The following is a 20,098-nucleotide window of genomic DNA, read 5'->3' as shown; positions in this document are numbered from 1 at the left end:
CTCTTTCCTCTTGTTGTTTTAACCTTTCTGGTTCTGGTAATTTCTTAGGGAATTTGGAACTTCTTGGGTGCTTAGATCTTCTCCTATTTTAATGAGGAGATGGTGGTTTGTCTGGTCAACTCTCTTTTAAAGTATAGAAAAAGGTTCCATTCTCCCTTTATCCACTCAGGGAGCTGAGGGCAGCAGCCTCTGCCTGCCAGATAATTGGAATGGCAGACAAGTCTCTGTGCCAGTGCAAACTGGGCGGCCTCTAATCTGCAAAAACATCTGTTGCATTGAGTTACTCTCACATTTCAGGCTGCTGCATAAATACCCAGTGTTTACTAGGAATCAGGTCAGACATGGTTGCTGGCAGCCCCGAGCAATGATTTCCAGTCTTCCCTTCCAGCTTAGTACTGCTTCTCCCTTCTCCATACAGGTTTTCTATTTGTTCTTTCTCCTGCTCTTGCCACCTACTTTTTTTTTGGTTGGTTTTGGGTTTTTTTTTTAATCCATGGCCTTTTTCTCAACAGCGCTTTCAGGAAAAGTCTTCCTCAGAACACAAACGTCCACATACAACTGGAGAGCCAAGGTGGCAGTTCATAATTTCTTAAGCTGTGCAAAGATTTGCTAAAACTTACTTTTTCTTTGATTCAGCATCTTTGGGATGTTGGCAATAAGGACAGCAAAAGGCAGAACAATAAAAGGCCAGATCTACTCTCTTGAGCCAAAACCTGAAGAATTCTTGGCACAAAGGAACTGCTGATACTCATTAGCAGTGCTCTGAATCCTCTGCTTTCCTCTCTGTCACCCTGAGATGTTACTGGGAGGTGTTCTGAGGATTTGGGTTAGATCTATCTCTGCATTAACTCTTCAAAATACATGACCCCAGGCCACATTGGAGGGAAGAGTGAATCTAACATAGAGAGAAATCTTGCTCTAATACCCGGGAGCTGGCAGAGAGACAAGAGGGGAAGCTTGTGTCAAAAGTGAAATGACTTAATCATGGAAACATAAAATCCCCAGGAATTTATGTTTATGTGGAAGGATGGTCCTGAGCATGAGTTGTAAGTAGCCAGTAAGGCTTTTTCAGGAAAGAAGTCTGCTAGGATTGCTGTCCAAGATCCTAGAGAATAATTCAAATGTTATCTTGAGACTGACACTCTTACTTGTGCCTGTCCTGTATTCCTTTCTTCACCAAAGGAACAGCAGCTTTGCACTGCTGATGCTACAGTTTCTCTCTTTACTGAAGCAAGCCTGAAGGAATAGGAGCCTAGAGGAGATCAGAGGAAGTCTGGAGGGAGGAGCTTTCATGAATAGATTCTAAATATGCTCATGCCAAGGGCGTTAGGGACAAAGAATGGCATAAGCAATGTCAGAGATTATTCACATATCTGCAAAAACAGCTCACAGGGGAACCTCCTCCTCACTTTACTTAAGCAGTACCTGGACAGCAGATAGAGCAGCCCTCTCTAGGATTGCAAATTCAGTATCTTCTAGAGCAGAAGACCCTTATAAAGTAGATTTCTCTTTATGACACTTATTTCTGTGTATTCCAGTCAAGTGTTTCCTGCATCTGTGACAGAACAGTATTACCAAGTTAGCCTGTAGAAACACTAGAGTAGGGAGTGACTTACAGCAGGGAATACAAGCCACCTCAGCTTCCAGCAAGTGTGTAACATGGACTTTGGGCTAAGAGTTAATTTGTTTGTAAGTGTGTGTGTAGTCTCAGAGAGACACCCTGTTTTCTGGCAGTGGGGCTATTAGTTTATTGTGGGAGCAAAACTCAGTCTTTGGCTAAGTGCTGGCTCTTGTTTTCTTCTAGATTAAGGAGATAACATTCCTGAAGAATACAGTCATGGAGTGTGATGCCTGTGGTGAGTTACTGAGCTGTGTCTTATGTTCAACTGCCTCCTCCAAGTCCTTCATACCTTTGTGTCCAAACAAGAAGTAAAATGCCACCTCTGACCATCTCCCCAAAGGAAACAGCTTGTTTCACAATTATCCCAAGTCTCACAGGGTAATACTCACTATTAGTGATGAGTTTTTTTCCCCCACAACATTCTGCACACGTGGTTCCATGCTGTTCTCATGGTTCAATGGCAGCTGAAGCCATCACTCCTTTCCTGAGTGTGGGGTGCAGAAGTAGCCTTAAAAAGCTCATCTTTCCTTCCAGCAAAACCCCAGCATTTGCTTCCTTCCACTGTTTCTGAAATAAGCTTTGTCAGTGGTTTTGTGACATACCACACTGCACTTCTCAGCATAGCTGCATTCTGCTGCAGAAAGCTGCCCAACCATGTCTCCTAATGACCCAGCCCATGGCCGATGTTAGAATTGCCTGGGAACACACACTGGGTATCCTGTGGGATATAGTTGGCTACTCCTGAGCTGCAAGTGGAAGAGAACATCACCCCCAAGAGGCATTACTCTGCTATTCCTTCCATCCTAGTGCTGCCACCATCCAAGCAAAGAGGTTGTTTACAGAGGAATCAGGAAACAGGGGTCGTAAATTTTCCCATATAAATCTTGCCCTCTGCTCCCCAGTGTTTTGTTTTTTTTTTTTTTCCTAGACTGGAACTTACTTCCAGTATATTTGGCTTGTAGAAAGCTTGGTTCTTGGAGATGCTCTGCTATTTGCCAGTACGCTCAAAGGGTGGAGCAATAACCATTTCTGCATTTGGAGAGATTGTACTTCTCCTGGAAAAGAAATTAGCCAAAGCTTTGGGGACCTGCAGGACAGAAGTGCATTCATTCACAGCAATAGATTTAATAATTTGCTCATAAAACTGTCCTGAACTTTCTCTGTGTTACTTGATTTCTGCCTTCCCCACTTGCTCTTCTGCTTTATAACTGTTCTCCCATACTCCTCACTGTAGCATTTGAGCCTCTTTTAGTCATGCATTGAACAACGTGACTCACAGCAGTCGTGTGCTTCTCTCATTATTTCTCAGAAGGAGAAGCATGAGGAGAGGAGGCCTTGTTTTTAGTGAAGTTTTTGCTACTGGTGGTTTTTGTTTTGTTTTGTTTCAGGTGTTTTTATGTTGGGCTTTTAAGGTGGAGAAAGCGTGAGCAGAAAGTGTCCTTGCCACTTGAGAGTTGTAGGTGTGGGGAGACTTGTGACAATTCTAGATTCTGGGAAAGTCTATTCATAGACTTGAATTGTCCTTCAGTGAAGTTCTGCATCCCATACAGATTAATTTTGCAAGTTCTTTTGTGCTATGGGTCATGAGGATAAGGACAAAAAAGCCTGGCATTTGGCCTAAAACTTTAAGGGAAGCTGGTGTGCAGCAATGTGGGGACAGGCTTGATGTGTTCAGAGTGCTTCTGAAGAGGACTGCAGTGGCATTTGCTACGAGTTGGAATTTCCTACACATCACACAGAGTACTCCATGCTTACAGAGACCATATTGCTGTATTCCAGCCTAGAAGTGATGAATGTCTGAATAACGGATTGATTTCTGATCTGCCAGGGTGAAGTGAGGTTTCCTAGCCCTGTGGAGATAACGGGTAGCATATTATGCACAACATTTTGGCATGAGAGCTTTACGTGAGCCTGATGTGAGAGTATTCCTGCTACAAACCAAGCTGACCTGTTTAACATGCCTGCCTCCTACAGAGGAGATTTTGGCTGCAAGCCCTCCACAACACTTCCCAGATTTCAGCCTGTGCTGTGTGGGCTCTGCTTTAGCCAGATATCTTGAGTCCATACCACCAGTGAGGTGGAGTTCTAGAGGAAACAGGGAGAGAGCTGATCTCTGTGGAACTCCAAAAGAAAGGGCATTACACCAACAAGGAGAGCAGCATGACAAGAGTTTTGGACTGGGAGCTAAGACTTCTGGGGTTTTTTAAATTTATCTTTTGTCTGCTCTGACTCAGAAATCTGTCTTCATTTTTTCTCTATTTACAAAAAATAGAGCTGCAACTGCTCAAGCCTCAGACAGGACACAAGGAAACGTCCTGTGTGCAAAGCACACCGATATCTTCTGAGATGATGGGACCACCTGATGATAATCTCTGGCAGTGACAGCTCTGTTCTTAACGTTCCTCTTCTCCTTTAGGCATGCACACCGAGGCGACAGGCCCTGTCATCACCGTGACACAGTTTAACAGATGCCTCCCAAACTCCTGCTTCCCTGGAGTGGCCTGCACTGAGACCGGCACCGGCTTCCGCTGCGGACCCTGTCCCCCAGGTTATTCAGGCAACGGGTCCCAGTGCACAGATATCAATGAGGTAAAAAACAAGTAGAACCAGCTGGAAGCTACACAACTGTCTCACTTTTCTTAGAGTCTTATGGTTGTAAGGAAAAGTCTCACAGTTCCCCTAGGAGCTGAAGTTCAACAGAAACCTCATTTCACTGGAAGGAATTCTGTATCTCACCCTCCCTTCAGCTCTGTTCCACGTTGGTTTTATAGCCTGGCTAGCTAGGCAGTTCTTTCTAAAAGACACACAGGCTCAAACCAAATAAATCTTTTGCTTTGTACCACACAGGAAGGTGAGTTTGGAAGACGAGAACAGTCCCTTTTGGTCTTACAATCTTTTGAGCTAATGGCTGATGAGTTGTTAGAGATAAGATTTATTATGTGTGGAACAGAATCAAATGCTACTCGAATAGTCCTTTATACCGTAAATCTTACCACAGTACTTGTATTGCTTTACTTCTGCCTTTAAATCAAACCTTGCTGGGCAGATACTGTTTATTTTTTATTTTTTTTAAGAACATGTGGCATTCCATCAAACTTACTCCCTGTGTGTGTATGCAGAGCTTTACTCAACCATTAATTTTGCGTGTCCCTAAGATTGCTTATTTCTGTGGTTCCCAAACCATAGTCCTGTGCTTGCTGATTAGTCCACCAAGCAACCCTAAGTGTCTTGCAAAGCCATATCACCTCTATAACATTTCAGTTTAAAAATCTGCTGAAGTTTAAAAGGTCAATGAGAGATTTTTGAGATTGATGATAATCTCTTAGTCACTAAACCATGGGAACTGCTGTATTAAGGTACTGCATCTGCCAGTACAGAGCACAAGAATTCAGTGAAAATAATAAAATGTTGGAGAAAACAAAGCAAGCATTAATAGCAACTTTGGAAAGACAATGGCTTCCTGGAGTAGTAAACAAACAACTGCTGTTGTCTTTCAAAACAAGTGTAAGAAATGGTCCATTTCTCTGGATTCAGAGACTGCCAGGAAGGAAAGTGTGAAGTGAAGCCAGCTCTGTGCCTGGGCAATTGATGTCACCTAAGAAGAATTAGTACTGAAAGTTTATTTGTTTTACTTGTCTGCACATACTGGGACTTGGGAGAACAACTGAGATGGGGAAGCTGCATTTTCCACTTGCAAGGAAAGCCAGGAACTTCTATGCATTTTTTGTTTTATGCTTTAAAAATAAAAGTACAATAGCTGGATGTCACCCAGCGAGGCCTGCTTTGAGAGCTGCCTTCACAGCTGGCCTTGAGTGAGCCTGCCTCACAGTTCTGCACAACCTCTTTTTTGTTTCCAGTGCAATGCAAACCCCTGCTTCCCGAAGGTCCAGTGCATCAACACCACCCCTGGCTTCCGCTGCGATCCCTGCCCTGCCGGCTTCACTGGCCAGATGGTTGAAGGAGTTGGACTAGCATATGCCAGGGCCAACAAACAGGTAAGGCCCACAGACTTTGCTGTCTCCTTCAGAAGCCATTAACTCTTTCCTCTCTCTAATTATAACTCAAAAGTCTTGGAACCCTCAAAGAGATGGGAGGGAAATACAAGCTGATTGCATTGTATTGGTGGAAAAACTGATGCAGTAAGAGGAGAGACTTGCCAAGGGTGTCCTAGCACAGCAGCAAAGCAACCTCCACTCCAAGCCCTTACCTCTGCTGAATTTGTGCTGGACAGAATGTTACAGCTCTGACACCTTTGTGGCTGTGAAGCCAGCTTGGGGAATCCTTCATACTCAGACAAAGAAGAGTTGATGCAGCTACTGCCCCCACCCTGCTTCCCTGACAGCTATAGACAGGTTAAAGTAAAAAAACCCACCTAGTCTTAGTTTGGTTTAAAGAACACATCACCAGGAGCGGGGATGGCATGTGGCCTGTGTTATTTAGAGAGCTGCTAGCTGGTCACCGGACGCAGTCTTTGACCTTCTTGCTCCATTGACTCCCTTCTATCCTTTTACAGTAAGGAGATACTCTGACAGCTCGGCTCAGAGCTAAGCTGTTTTGCCAGGCTAAAATCTCTGGTGACTCTGTAGAGGGTGAACAGCTTGCCTGGGGTCAGGAGTATCGCTGGGATCTGGCTCAAGCTTGTCCGAAGGAAAACTTTGAGCCGTGGGTCCTAGTGAGGTGGGTCAGGGGCTTTGCTTCTGCTTCTCGTGATGCCCTAATTCTGTCATCTGCTGTGGTGTCTGCTTAAGAGTGAAGTTAATGTGAATTTTGTTCTTCCTGGGCAGGTTTGTACTGACATCAACGAATGCGAGACAGGTGCTGCCAGAAATTGTGTCCCAAACTCCATCTGCATCAATACCCGGGTAAGTATTACTAGAAAGCCTGATGTGGATCTCTCCCCCCCAGGCTCTGGGGCTGCTGTTAGCTGTGGCAGTCCAGCAGCTGAGGAAGGTTACAGCCAAGGTTTGCCAGGACCCATATTAGAGGTGATTTCCTATTGCTTTTTCTTGCAGGGATCCTACAAGTGTGGGGCTTGTAAACCTGGCTTTGTTGGGGATCAAGTCAGTGGCTGCAAGAGCCAGACAGTGAGACGCTGCCCTAACGGTGAAATTAGTCCGTGTCACGAGAAAGCAGAGTGCATCGTGGAGCGCGACGGCTCCATCTCCTGCGCGGTAAGGTCCAAACCTCCCTCAGATCCGGGTCTGCTCACTCCGGTTTCCCTTGCACTCTGCTTGCTCTCCTGGGTCTGCCACTGCCCTCTCCTGGAGAACATGCCTTCCCAGCACAGACCTGCTCTCCACCAACACCTGAGCTGCCACATTACCTCTTTCAGTGCTCTCTGGAGAACTGAACTGCTCCTGGCACTTCAGATCCACTGTTGTTTGGTTGTTTTTTGGTTTTTTTTATTGCCTGAAGCGCTACAAATTTGTCAGTCATGGCACATTACACACAGCTGAGCAGGGAGAAGCACCGTTCAGCAACCTGCTGGAGTCAAGACATTTTGCTGCTGCATCTGTCTTTATACAGGAACAAGCAGAGAGCTTGTATCTGAGCTATTTAAAATGCTATTTACAGCACAACTGTTTTCTTCCAGACACTATTTTTCCTGTAGAGCATTATTTACCTGGATTTGCAATGTTCTGTGCTGGTTCTCATGTAGAGCCTTCAATTTTGGAGGCATATGGCCATCAGGGGACTCACCAGCAGCCTCATTTTGTTTATCTGCTGTCTTCCAGTGCCTCGTAGGGTGGGCAGGGAATGGCTACGTCTGTGGGAAGGATACGGACATCGATGGAGTCCCTGATGAGAAGCAACGCTGCTCTGACAGAAAATGCCGCAAGGTAAGATGCAGTTGTCTCATGTTCAGCTGGGAACAGTGCAGCAGAGGAAAGCCTCACCAAAACTGGGCAATTCCCATGTGAGGGCAGGCCTTGGGCACTGGTGAGACCCTGCCCAACCTTCAGAACTCGGGCTAAATGACATGCCCAGCTTGCTAACAGGCCCTGTGTCACTTTCCTTTCAGGATAACTGCGTGACTGTCCCCAACTCTGGCCAGGAGGATGCAGACAGGGACGGAATTGGAGATGCTTGTGATGATGATGCTGACGGAGATGGGATATTAAATGCTGAGGTTTGAATTCTGATTCTTACCCTGACATACCTAAACGTACCCAGAGGTCCTGCAAAGCAACTGCCTACACCTGCAATGTGAATTTAGAGAACCTGCAGGTCACAGCACACAATGTTTCCTTTAAATCTGGATGGTCTAAAACCAGCAGAGAACATCATGGCACTGAAGGGACTTTACCAGTCACGGTGCCCTGGGAGTTAGGGAGTTTCTCTCACTTGGTCCACCTCTGGTTGGAGATATTTTCAGGTGCTACTGGTGTTCCCTGAACAGGCAGCGACTAGGCTGAACAGAGACTGGCCAAGGCTGGCTGCAGATAGCCTGCTGGGCTTCTCAGAGCAGCTGGTCACATACCTCAGAACTTTTAGTCTTTCTTTTACCTGTCTGGTGCCACACGTTTCCCCTCAGCCAGTCCCTCTCTCCCACAGGACAACTGCGTGTACACACGCAACGCCGACCAGCGCAACGCCGACAAGGATAACTTCGGTGACGCCTGTGACAACTGTCGCCAAGTGAAGAACAACGATCAACGGGACATTGATGGCGATGGGAGGGGAGATGAGTGTGACGATGACATGGATGGAGATGGTAAGAGCAGTTGGAGGTGCATATATACTGAGCTAAGAACCAGAAAGCTATTCAGCAGCAGCTAGAGATCCTCACGGCAGGTGCCAGCCTTCAGAAGCTCAAGCTCTACAGGAGTGGAACTAATTTCTGATGGGACAAAGCACAGTTTGATTCTTAAGATGCCAAGAGAAGCAGTCAAGCCAGCATCCTTCACAGTTCAGCTCTTGCAGGGTTTAAAGATCTATTTTCAGGATGGTGCTGACAATTTTTATTAGCACTTCTATTGTGCACCGTCACATCAAACCTGTGTCAGCCTAAAGAAAGAAAGATGTACCATGCAAACTGACCTCAGTCCAGACAAGGACTCAACTTTGTGCTGCAATTTAAACTTACAAAGAAGTATGGGAATATCCAGGTTGTTAGCAGCTAGTGGCTCCAGGCAGTATGTGCTGGGGCTGTCTTCTGGGGGATAAAAAAACCCAACCTGTCTGGCTTTAGAAACAGTCTGTGTGCTAATGATGCTGTATTTGCACAAAGCCAGCTTTCAAAAGCCAGAAATCCCAACTGCTGCTGGCCCGAGATGTACATGTTTATTTACAGAGTATTTCCAGTGCATCTAGTGCTGTTTGGGTCTGGCTCCATCCTGCCAAGTAGCTCCCCGCTGGCATGATTCGCTGGTGTATTAGGTAAAAGCAGAGAAGTGGGAAATGAAGTCATACAAGTTGCCAGTTTAAATTGTTCCTGTCCTGTCTCAGGCCTTGAAAAGACACTGTCTAAATCTTCCATCTCAAATAGCCAAGATTAACCTGGACTTTTAATTACATAGACGTCTAATTGAGAGGAGGAAAACTCTGTCATGGTTTTTTGGATCTACAGACAGTTTCATCTTCATCCTCTTGGCCACTCACTCCTGCACTGATATGATGCCAGTTTGGAGCTCTGGTCTTCAGGTCTTTAGCTTTCTCCCAGGAATGCAGTTAGGGACATTTCCTGCCATGGCATGCTCAGACATCCCTCGTGATGCAGTCTGGAGTATGTTTTAACATCAGTTGCTGCCAATTTCTTCCATCCTCCATGACTTCCAGCATGTAATGTAATTAAAAGTGTGTAAAACATACACAAAAATTGAAATTGATGCTTTACTACAGGAATTCAACTGTCCTTGTTTTTTGCCATCTCTTCTATCTAAAAGAGATCCTGCTGCACAGAGCTTCATGGCCCTGTTGCCTTGATGAGTCCACTTTGCCTGTTTTTACAGGGATCAAAAACCCAACGGACAACTGTAAAAGAGTTCCTAACCCTGATCAAAAAGATGGTGATGGTGATGGAGTAGGAGACGTGTGTGACAGCTGCCCGACAGTCAGCAACCCAGACCAGGTAACTCAGCATCCCCGATTTCACAGTCTGAGGGGTTCCTTTCCCTCAGGACAGTGCTCGTGTCACCTCCTGAAGGTGTGCAAACCCAGTCACTCCCCAAGATGACCACTTGCAAATTTTAGCTGCCATCCTGCAGTACAAAAGTCCAACCCCTCGAGGAGATCAAACACCCTGGGGTATAGAAGAGGAAGTCAGAGAGGAAGCGTTGCGCTCCAGACTTCTCTCTTCCTACCCTGCTCATCCGGGTTTAGAAACAGAACTTGTAAATAGGGCAGAAGGAACCTTCCCTCTGCTCTCAGCTCTGTTCTCAATCAGAATGATCATGGCTCTGAGGCCAACACACACCTCTCTCTGTTCTCTTTATTGCCTAATCCTCCTCTTGATCTATGGAAAGTTTAAATTAACGTTGCTTTCTTTTACCAGAAAGACACCGATCATGATCTAGTGGGAGATGTCTGTGACACCAACCAGGACAGGTGAGAGCCTGCTGCAAAAATGATACTGAGGTTTTATGAAATCTTGGGGATGGAGCGGGGGAAAGGCACGTGTTGGCAACTCCCTGACAACTGGCTTGGCCTGATCTGATAAAAAGACAGAGGTTAAGGGTGGAATTTTCTTCAGACCTCAAGAAGACTGGCCCAAAGGCTAGTGGATGTAAAGCTGGCTGACAGCAGGCTGGCTTGTCATCAGCTACCACTCGCAGATGTGTTCATAGACTACAGCTGGAATGTTTCTGATCTATTCTTTGTGAAACTAATAGCTTAAGACTTCAAAAGACTAAAATCACCAACTATTGCTGTTCTCATCGAGGATCCCAGCTCCTCGAAAGGTGTTGCACGCTTATTTTAAAAGCACACGTCGGTGAATAATCTTTACCTGTCATTTTCTCCACCAGTGATGGTGATGGCCACCAAGATTCACGGGACAACTGCCCCTCAGTGCCCAACAGCTCCCAGGTGGACACAGACAATGACGGGCTGGGAGATGAATGTGACGATGACGATGATGACGATGGGATTCCAGATGTGAAACCTCCAGGCCCTGACAACTGTCGACTTGTCCCTAACCCTGGCCAAGAAGACTCGGATGGTAAGGGAGATGGATGCACGTTAGCTCTGCATGGGGGTCTCCTGTTCCTGGTGGCCAATGCGTATCAGTTTGACCTCTAGAGATAGACAAGAAGCAAGATCTCCTCAGTACTCACTTGAGACAGTCCTACATCATTTTCAGATCTCAAATAAACCTGACATCAGGAGTATATTTGGGAAAAGTTCTCTTCCAGAAGTGTCTACAATTTGAGGTGTTTCTTCTGTTCACAGCATCTCTGCAAGCAGGAGAAACCTCAGGCTTTCTTTGCAAGAGACTTAAAGAGTCTACCAGTGCTCTGAACACCTCTGAACCTTGCACAGACATGGCTGCCTTAAACTGTGCTAGCCAGAAGCTAGTTAAGTAAACCTCAGGTGCAAGGGGTAGAAGAAATTAATGAAAGCTTGGTTCTCCTTTTCTTCTATCGTGCTCTCAGGTGATGGTGTGGGAAACCTTTGTGAAGATGACTTTGACAGAGACATGGTGATTGACAGAATTGATGTGTGTCCTGAGAACGCCGAGGTGACACTAACAGACTTCAGGGCTTTCCAGACAGTTGTATTGGACCCTGAGGGTGATGCACAGATTGACCCCAACTGGATTGTCCTCAACCAGGTAGGAAATTGGGAGGGAACAAGCCTGAACCAAACTGGATGCAGGTTTCATTAAAAGGCCTAACGTTACTGTTCTACAATGGCCTGATCTAGAGCCTCACCCCTGGGGTACCTCTCATTTAAAAGTTAGTAGGTTTGGAGCTCTACTAATGAGTCAATGTTCATCTCATTTCTCAGGGCATGGAAATTGTCCAGACCATGAACAGTGACCCTGGCCTGGCTGTAGGTGAGACACTTAATTTTTTGTCCTACTGGAAAATTCTCTCTCATTAACTGCACACTTCCCACACAGGTATTTCAGCCTCTACTTAATGATTCCATCCACCTCCTGGGAAAACATTTTTAGTAGTAGGCAGAGTCTTTAGATTTGGCTTAACAAAATCCACCTCCCTCATCTGAATCCAGAAAGAAATGGATCTACATGTTGTCATGGAATACAGAGCATTTGTTTTCCTACTGATTGCAGGTTACACGGCATTCAATGGAGTGGACTTTGAGGGCACCTTCCATGTCAACACTGTCACAGATGATGACTACGCTGGCTTCATATTTGGCTACCAGGACAGTTCCAGCTTTTATGTGGTCATGTGGAAGCAGATGGAACAGACATACTGGCAGGCAAACCCCTTCCGAGCAGTAGCAGAACCTGGAATTCAACTGAAGGTAAAGCTGACACTGAAAAAGAATTCAGGGCTGGCTTTGTGCCTTTTTCTTTTGCCACACAAGCAGTGACACAGGCAGCTACGGTCAGTCAATCCTCTCTCCACACATTTCACCCATCTCACATTCTTTGTGTTAGGCAGTGAAGTCTAAAACAGGCCCAGGTGAGTATCTCCGCAATTCCCTCTGGCACACTGGGGACACCACGGACCAGGTGAAACTGCTGTGGAAAGACCCTCGCAATTCTGGCTGGAAGGACAAGACATCTTACCGCTGGTTCCTGCAACACCGGCCGCAGGTCGGATACATCAGGTGAGGGGCTTCCAGTTCCCTTTGCACGGCTGAGTGGAAGTTTAACACACAAAACAAGGATCCCCTGGGGTAAAGAGGAGGGGGAGTGTCTGACTGAGGAACAATTTCTATTTCTTACTCTCTTCTAGAGCTCGGTTCTACGAAGGCCCTGAAGTTGTAGCAGACACTGGAGTTGTCCTGGATACAACTATGCGAGGAGGACGCCTGGGAGTCTTCTGCTTCTCCCAAGAGAACATTATTTGGTCGAACCTGCGTTATCGCTGCAATGGTGAGTTCCTTTCACAGTCAAATACTGACATCTTCACCATTTTGCTGTCGAGTTGTTCATCCCTGGCCAGCCAACACCCCCCCTGCGATGGGATTACACGCAGCAGCTTATTCTATTTTTCATTTCTGGTTCTAATTTCAATTTGCTTTAATCTCATCTTCCTCACAGACACCATTCCAGAAGATTATGAAACATACAGAGTTCAGCAAGACTAACCTTCGATTTAAACATCTGTCCAGCAAAACTCCCTTTCAAAAACAAACCCAAACCCCCCCGTGCTCAGCTCCCCACTATCGCTCTGGTATATTGTCTGAAACTGTAAGTACCACTGCACCCTGCACAGCACCCAGCCTCAATCCACATTACCTGGCATCTTGTTTTTTACATCAGCAACTTTCTTTAAACGCTACAAAAACCTATTGGAAGGGCAGAGGTGTAGCCAGCCAGTGTGACTAGAAGCCTCAGCTGCTGTGAACACTCGTTCTCTACGCTACATGGGAAAAAAAAGATGTGCTGAGAAGCTACCTGCAAGTAGCTGGAATTGTTCGAGGAGGTTTAGCATGGATGATTCCCAGGAATCTTTTCCCTACCCAAAGGCTCTCAAGTGGGAATGTTGTTCTCCTTTTTCCAAGACCTACTGCAAAGCAAACCCAGCACTAGTCTGAAAAGGACACAGAGAGCAGCCTATGTACAAATCGCTCACAAAACATTAAAAAAAGGAAAAAAAAAAAAAGCACTTTAAGGAGAGTATCTTTGTTCTGGAATGTTGGATAATAAATAAATACTCTGGAATGTTGGGTAATAAATAATAGAGTTCTCCTTGGTCATGCACATGGTGCTTTTTCCTCTTCTGAAACTTTTTCCATCGGGATGTGTAACAGAGAAACCCTCAAAAGCTGAAAGCGACAGCGCAGCTAGAGAGCCCGCAGCTGAAGTAATGATTGTGTGAGCAGCACAAATGCCCAGGGTCACCTTTTCACTAAAGAACCTCCCTCTACTCAGACTGTCCTACCTGGTTCTTGTTCCTGGCACTTTTAGAACAATAAATCAAGGTTAATGTTTGATTTGTTGTTATGACACCGTGCCAGGGCTCCCACAGACAGCCCAGGAGCTGTGAGTGTCGTGGGTGCTCACCTGAGCTGGGAGCAGCAGAAACTCACAATGGGCTTCTATAGTTGGTGACCTGGAAAGTCTTAGATCCCGTGCTACTGCAATTCCCAGTCTCTTCCAGGTAAACAATCACCTGCCAGCATCCCAGTCTGCCCAGAGAGACAGGAAAAGCCCAATTCAAGCTGCTTCAGATAAGCAGTTCCCATTAATTATCCCGAAACTTCCTTGTAGTTTCAGGAGACGCTCACGGTTTCATCAGAAAGGCAGTTCCTGTCCAACACTCAACAGCGCAGCTTGGTAAGTTCATTCAAAGCTCCACTCTAGAATGGGGTGTATGATAAACACCCTACACTGGCTGTGCTGCTTCTGCTGAACGTTACCAAACACGCCCTGTGTGAACACAACGTCTCCTCTCCTCCTGGAAATCTGATGGCAAAAGCTGCGCTGTACCAAGCGCTGGTCTCCACAGCGACGCGTGTTTCAATGTCACATCCCAGAGGCAACAGCCTAAGCAGAGATCTGCCAAAAGAACACAAGTTTTGCTCACTGACTCATTTAAGAGACAGTTTGCTCACTGATCATCTCCCTTTACAGAATTACCTAGATTGGAAAAGACCTTTAAGATCACCGAGTCCAACCATAAACCTCACACAGCCAATTCCACCTCTAACCCATGTCCTTCAGCACCTCGTCTGCCCGTCTGTTAAACCCCACCAGGGATGGTGACTCCACCACCTCCCTGGGCAGCCTGTTCCAATGCCAAACAACCCTTTGGGTGAAGAAGTTTCTCCTCAGATCCAATCTAAACCTCCCCTGGTGCAACTTGAGGCCATTTCCTCTCATTCAATCTATTTACCGCGGTGAAGGCTACACCTGGTTGTTGAAACACGCAGGTCTGCTATAACCAGGCACGTCTGAACATTTACACACTCGTTTCCTCTTTCAAAAAATCCCACAACTCAAACACACAGACTCTCCTCAGCCTGAAAGCTCTGAAGCTGCCCAGCAAGAACTTGAGGAAAGCAGAGACAGTCACCACCCCGTCACCAAGAGATTTCAGCACACGGGGGCTGCTGCTGCTGCAGTTCAAATGTGGAGACTTACCACGAGGCTTTGCATCCCTCAGATCCATCTGCAGGTTCCTCTGGAAGAGTGAGAGAGTTCAGTTTTCATGGCTGTAATCAAAACAATCCGATTTTGCCATTTCTTGATAAACATGAGCACTGAAAACACCAACATTTCAACACTAAAAACCCTCAGAAAAGCAAAGAAACAACAAACAAGAGTAAGGAAAAGCTAAGCAGCCAGAGACGAAAACCAGTCCAACTTTTATTACATTTCATTTACAAATAATGCAAAGATACAAAGACAAAAGCCTCCACACAAAAAAAAAAAGATTGAAAAGAATGTACATTGAGTTGAGCTGCTTTTTCACATCATTTCTCAGATTGCAAACACTTAAAGCCAACTTCAGTTTTTCACTTTACCTATAGAAAAAAACACAATAAATAAAACTTTTTTATGTCGCAGGGACAACTCTTCCAGAGTTCCTGTGCCACCAACGCTGGAGCTGAAGAGAGGATTGCATATATCAGTGAAATAATCCACATATTATTTTAATAGAAAAAGTTTAGCTTGTAAAGAACAGTATATTATACTGTCTCTGAAAATGCATAAATCTGCCATTTTTCCCCAAGCTCAATGAACGACATGAAGTTGTTTTTTTAGCTGCCAGTCTGTGAGAGAAGCTGCCCAAAGCAGCTGGAGTTAATTTTATTAAAATCAAAAACTTTCCCTTCGTGAGTACAAATACATTTACCTTCCACTTCTCCTACGAGGAATCCTTCCGCAGATGGGGGCTCCGTTAAGGTCAGAAGAAGAAGAAGTATCTAAAAGTTCTAATTCCTCCTCAAAACCAAACCTCAAGATCTACTCTCTTATTAGTTAATAACCGACTGCAATACAATTATTCTCATGACTACGCTGTAGAACGCCGACCAGAGACGTGGATACGGAATATTCAGACACACAATTATCTCATGCCATGAATATTCAGGACCCAGTAAGTAAATGACATTTTGTTCAAGCAAACTCTACACCCCCCAACATTTCACCCCATAAATATCGTCACTTTGATATTCATCATCTACTCGGCAAGAAGAGAAGCTATTTATCTTCTCTATATTGAATGTCTTAGAAATTCCACAACTGAGCCAGAATTCAGCTCTCCCTTTGAACCTGTGGCATTGGACATCAGCGAGGACATTCGCCAGCCACTTGCTTTTCCTTCTTGACAAACAGCCAGAGCAGATTTGTGTTGAATCAAAACCTTCCCCTCGGTGTGGGACAATTCAGCTCCGTTTCTAGGAGTCACTTTAAACCCGTTCGATTCCAGAAGGAAATACTGACAACTCCCAACTCCAGCTGCAGAAACCGGGTCTTAAATTCGATTTATAAATGGAGACTTTTCATCTCTTTTTGTTTTTTTTTTCTTTTTTCTAAAGCACAGTATAAAAATGAGACAGAAGCACCCACAGGACACGTACAAACGGACTTTACATTTCCCTCTCCGGACGGAGCAGATCCAAGGGCAGAGGGAGACTCAGTACCCACAGGGCAGGTGTCTCCCGAGAGCCCAGAGCACACACGGAGCTTTTCCAGGACATCACCTCGTCCTTCCCCCCTTTGAACAAACGATCCCGGTTCCCCAAACCTCCGCGCCCCAAACCCTGCTCTGCTTCCACAGATTCAGCACAAACATAAACCTCTTCCCGCCGGCTGAAGCCTCCCCCGAGGCTTTCCCCCTCCCCATTACTCAATTATAACAATTTAAGTTTATTGAGAGAAAAACCCTTCCTACTGCACACTGAAGGAAAGGGCTGAAGGGTGGATGAATCTGCACAGGTCTCAGACTAATCTTTAAAGATTTAGCAAAATTTGCAGCTGGTAGAGAATCCCATTCCCGGGGCAGAACACCCCTTTCCCTGTAACCCTCCATTTTCCTGCTTAAAAAATCTCAACCACAATTAAACAAACTCTCCACTCACTTGCGGAACAGGGCGCCCTTGACAGATTTTAAAGCTTGATCTGCATGAAGCTGTAATTAAATTCAATAAAGAAAATTGGAATTAATCAGAGCTTATAGCTGAGCAAATTTCTATCCAACATCCCCATCAGCCTCCAACTAACGGGACACAGATCAACCCCCTCCTGTCCTCGTGCCACAAGGCACCATCCCCAAAGGATGGGGTCAAATCCTGGCTTTGGAGATGTTTTTAAAATAAGTGAGTGGTTCTGCTCTTGCAAAACTCAGGTGTCCAGGGCCGGGGAGGGTCAAGAAACGAGCTCTGAAGGGACTCAGCTCAGGACAAGCATCTCAGGAGCCTTTACGGGCTCTGACTCCAAGACTCACGTTTCTCCAGCAGAAGCACCAACTCTTTTAGCTTTGTCTCATTTTCAGAGACGTTTTCGAAGCCGAGTGACAGCTCCTTTGTTCATTAAGTGTTAATATAAAGCTCAAACACAGCTTCTGTTTCAAGAACACACATATCAAGACAAGAGCAGGGAGGGAGATTCTGTGAGCGATTCCACAATCTCTCCATTCACACGTGGAGCATCTGCGGCCACCTCAGGTCTGTTTATCCCATTTATTTACCGAAGGATTCCCTAATGTCCAAGGTAGAGATGAAATCAGGGTGAGAGCTGAGTTATTTAACTGCGTGTCCCCTCCAGCCTCTTTGGGTTTTGAAAACATTGAGCAGACGAGTCGAACACCATCAGGCAGCAGCCGCCATCTGCCAGCAGCTTCAACACCCACCGGTTCCTCGCGCAGCAGCGGCCCCTTCGCTGACTCACCCGCCACAAAACACGAAGAAAAACGCTACAAAACAAAAACCTGATCCAACACAGATTAAAAACCCAACAATTTTAAGCCAAACAGAAGCCACGTGAAAGCCAACGCGCCTGTTCACTGGAAGCTGGGGCACGTCTGTCGCGTTCCCCGCGTTAACCCCAATTCACTTCCCTCCCTGGGAGGTTTCTGCTGCATCATCAATAGCAAATTAGTCCAAAGGTAACTCAAGTCTCCCTAAAACTGCGACCAAAGCAAAGCTCGAGCTCAGGTTTACACCAACCCAGGAAAACCACCAAAAAGCTGTTTATTGAGGAGGAGGAATCCTTACACCAGCGTGGAGAACGCCGTCCCTCCTGCGCGTGGATGGAACTGTGAGTTCACAACACAGCAGCTGGAAACGGGTCATTAACGTCCCCGGTGAGCAGAGCGACTGCTCAAATGATTAATTTTAGTTTTAAGCTCAATAAAACAAGACCAGAAACAGTGACAAATTAAACATCAACACGTCCACGCTCCAAACGGCTGCAGAGTGTGCCCGTCCGCAGTGGCAGATCCCCGTGTCCTAAAGACCAGAGAGACAAGAACGGCAAGAAACCGCGATTTATCCCCAGCGCCGCGCGGTCCCGGACGCGGCTCCCGCAAATACCACAGTTCAGTTTTCTGCTGATGGTTTTCTCACTCTTGTCTGAACACGTCAACAGCTGCCAAGGTGAAATAGTGCCTGCAAATTAAATAAAATATAAAGTAATAGTATCTGGGTGTCGGTTTGGGCTGAAGGGAGGCAAAATTAAGGAGGAGAATTGTCTAAGCTGCCACCTCCGCTTCCATCCTATCATCACGCTGGGAGAAAGCATCTGAGGTGTTGTCACTGTGGAGAGCGGCGTCTGGCGCGTGACGGTGGCGACAGAAATACCTCTGGTGAGCAAAGCATCTCGGAACACGCGGAGCTACTGCACTGACAGGTCCCCAAGAGCTGCTGCCGACTCCAGAGTCAGCGATTCCGGAGCCTTTTGTTCCCAGGACTAAAGTTTTGCCACTGCAGGTTCTGCACACGCTTCACAGCAGGAGAGTGAAACATTTTGGGGTGTGACTGCATCTCCTGAGCTTCCCCGTCCCTCCACGCCAGAGGACACGATCTCTGTGTTCACCAAGAACCTGTGGGAAGTCTCAGTGCAGGGAAAAGTCGGTGGTTCTGATGCTCCTCTGCCCTGCTGTGTGACCACGGCGTCGGAAACGGGGACGAGCGGTTGGGTAAACTCAAAGCAACCAACTAAATTAACCAACTAAACTCAAAGTAACCAACTAGGTTAGTAACCAATTTAGGTTGCCCAAGGAAGTTGTAGATGCCCCCTCCCTGGAAGTGTTGAAGGCCAGGTTGGATGAGGCTTTGAGCAACCTGGTCTAGTGGAAGGTGTCCCTGCTGCTGGCAGGGGGGTTGGGACTGGATGAGCTTTAAGGTCCCTTCCAACCCAAACCATTCTATGATTCTAACTAAACTCCAAGTAACCAACTAAACTCAAAACAACCGGCTACCAACAACCAAACTGACACCGATAATCCGCTGCCAAGGTGACCATTGTCTGTCACCAAGCCTGTCGTGACAGCAAATGGCTGGAGACGGGTCAAGAACTGTGGGTGTTTTTCCCCTTTGTCTCGTAAAAAAACCCCCTAAAACCCCCCAAAAGACGCCATCTCTCGCCAGGTGGGTTTTCTGCCCTGAATGATGTTGCCTTAAAGCCAAACTGATTCCTAAATTAAAAGACAATCAACCAAACAGGAGCTTCGTACACAGCAGAAAACACCAACGTTTGATTCTCCAGCAAGAAGACAACGTACATCAGAAAATTCAACACGTCACGGCTACTTTATCCTCCTGTAGCTATTTCACAGCAAAATTTAAAGCTAAAAACTCAAGAAAAACCAAACCCAAGGCTGTTTAGACATTTCCCTGCCTACTAATTAGTTACAAGAGGACACACATAACCCTGGAGAAGCAACAGGTTACGCTGGTTCCGAGGAGACAACTGGGGGCAGAACACAAACAGGGAAAAGCTGCTGCCCGACTGCCGATGGCACCATCTCCTCCAGAACCCAGAGCCACCCGCTTCTCCCCGACACCCAGCAAGGGACCAGCGCAGCCCCGGGGCTCCCCACCTCAGACCACGCTGACACGTGCCAGGTGCGTCACCGCGACGCCAAATACACGGAGGCAGAACAGATCCGCCGCGTTGGGAACCCGCGGAGGGAAGGATCCACCTCTGCTCCAAACACCAAACCCCGGGCGGGAGCTCCAGCTACCAGGGACGGCCAGAAGCACATTTTGAGCTGAAAAACAAGAGGGTGGCACCTTTCTTGCTCTTTTCTCTTTGGTCTCATTTGCTGCCACCTTCGGAAACCCACAAAAACCCCCCAGCAGGTACCGAGCAGCGGAGTCACCTACAGAACACCCGATTTCAGCAACGTGGGGTGGTGTGAAAAGAGATTTTCAGGGCTGGTCACAAGG

General features: G+C 46.4%; 1 protein-coding gene across 1 annotated transcript in view; it reads left to right on the top strand.

Moving 5' to 3' along the window:
- Window positions 1-12,847, top strand: part of COMP (cartilage oligomeric matrix protein) — a 15,641-nt gene extending 2,794 nt beyond the window's left edge. The window contains exons 3-19 of the mRNA XM_010173782.1: window positions 1,805-1,856; window positions 4,038-4,210; window positions 5,479-5,616; window positions 6,406-6,483; window positions 6,634-6,792; window positions 7,357-7,461; window positions 7,644-7,751; window positions 8,177-8,336; window positions 9,574-9,692; window positions 10,116-10,168; window positions 10,588-10,781; window positions 11,215-11,393; window positions 11,570-11,618; window positions 11,859-12,055; window positions 12,192-12,364; window positions 12,493-12,632; window positions 12,801-12,847. Of these exons, the coding sequence (XP_010172084.1) occupies window positions 1,805-1,856; window positions 4,038-4,210; window positions 5,479-5,616; window positions 6,406-6,483; window positions 6,634-6,792; window positions 7,357-7,461; window positions 7,644-7,751; window positions 8,177-8,336; window positions 9,574-9,692; window positions 10,116-10,168; window positions 10,588-10,781; window positions 11,215-11,393; window positions 11,570-11,618; window positions 11,859-12,055; window positions 12,192-12,364; window positions 12,493-12,632; window positions 12,801-12,847 (2,124 nt within the window). The remainder of the gene's footprint in view (window positions 1-1,804; window positions 1,857-4,037; window positions 4,211-5,478; window positions 5,617-6,405; window positions 6,484-6,633; window positions 6,793-7,356; window positions 7,462-7,643; window positions 7,752-8,176; window positions 8,337-9,573; window positions 9,693-10,115; window positions 10,169-10,587; window positions 10,782-11,214; window positions 11,394-11,569; window positions 11,619-11,858; window positions 12,056-12,191; window positions 12,365-12,492; window positions 12,633-12,800) is intronic.
- Window positions 12,848-20,098: the final 7,251 nt, after the last annotated feature.

This window comes from Antrostomus carolinensis, unplaced genomic scaffold, assembly GCF_000700745.2.
Source record: "Antrostomus carolinensis isolate BGI_N321 unplaced genomic scaffold, ASM70074v2 scaffold46718, whole genome shotgun sequence".
Lineage (NCBI taxonomy): Eukaryota > Metazoa > Chordata > Aves > Caprimulgiformes > Caprimulgidae > Antrostomus > Antrostomus carolinensis.
This window is presented reverse-complemented; position numbering and strand designations above follow the sequence as displayed.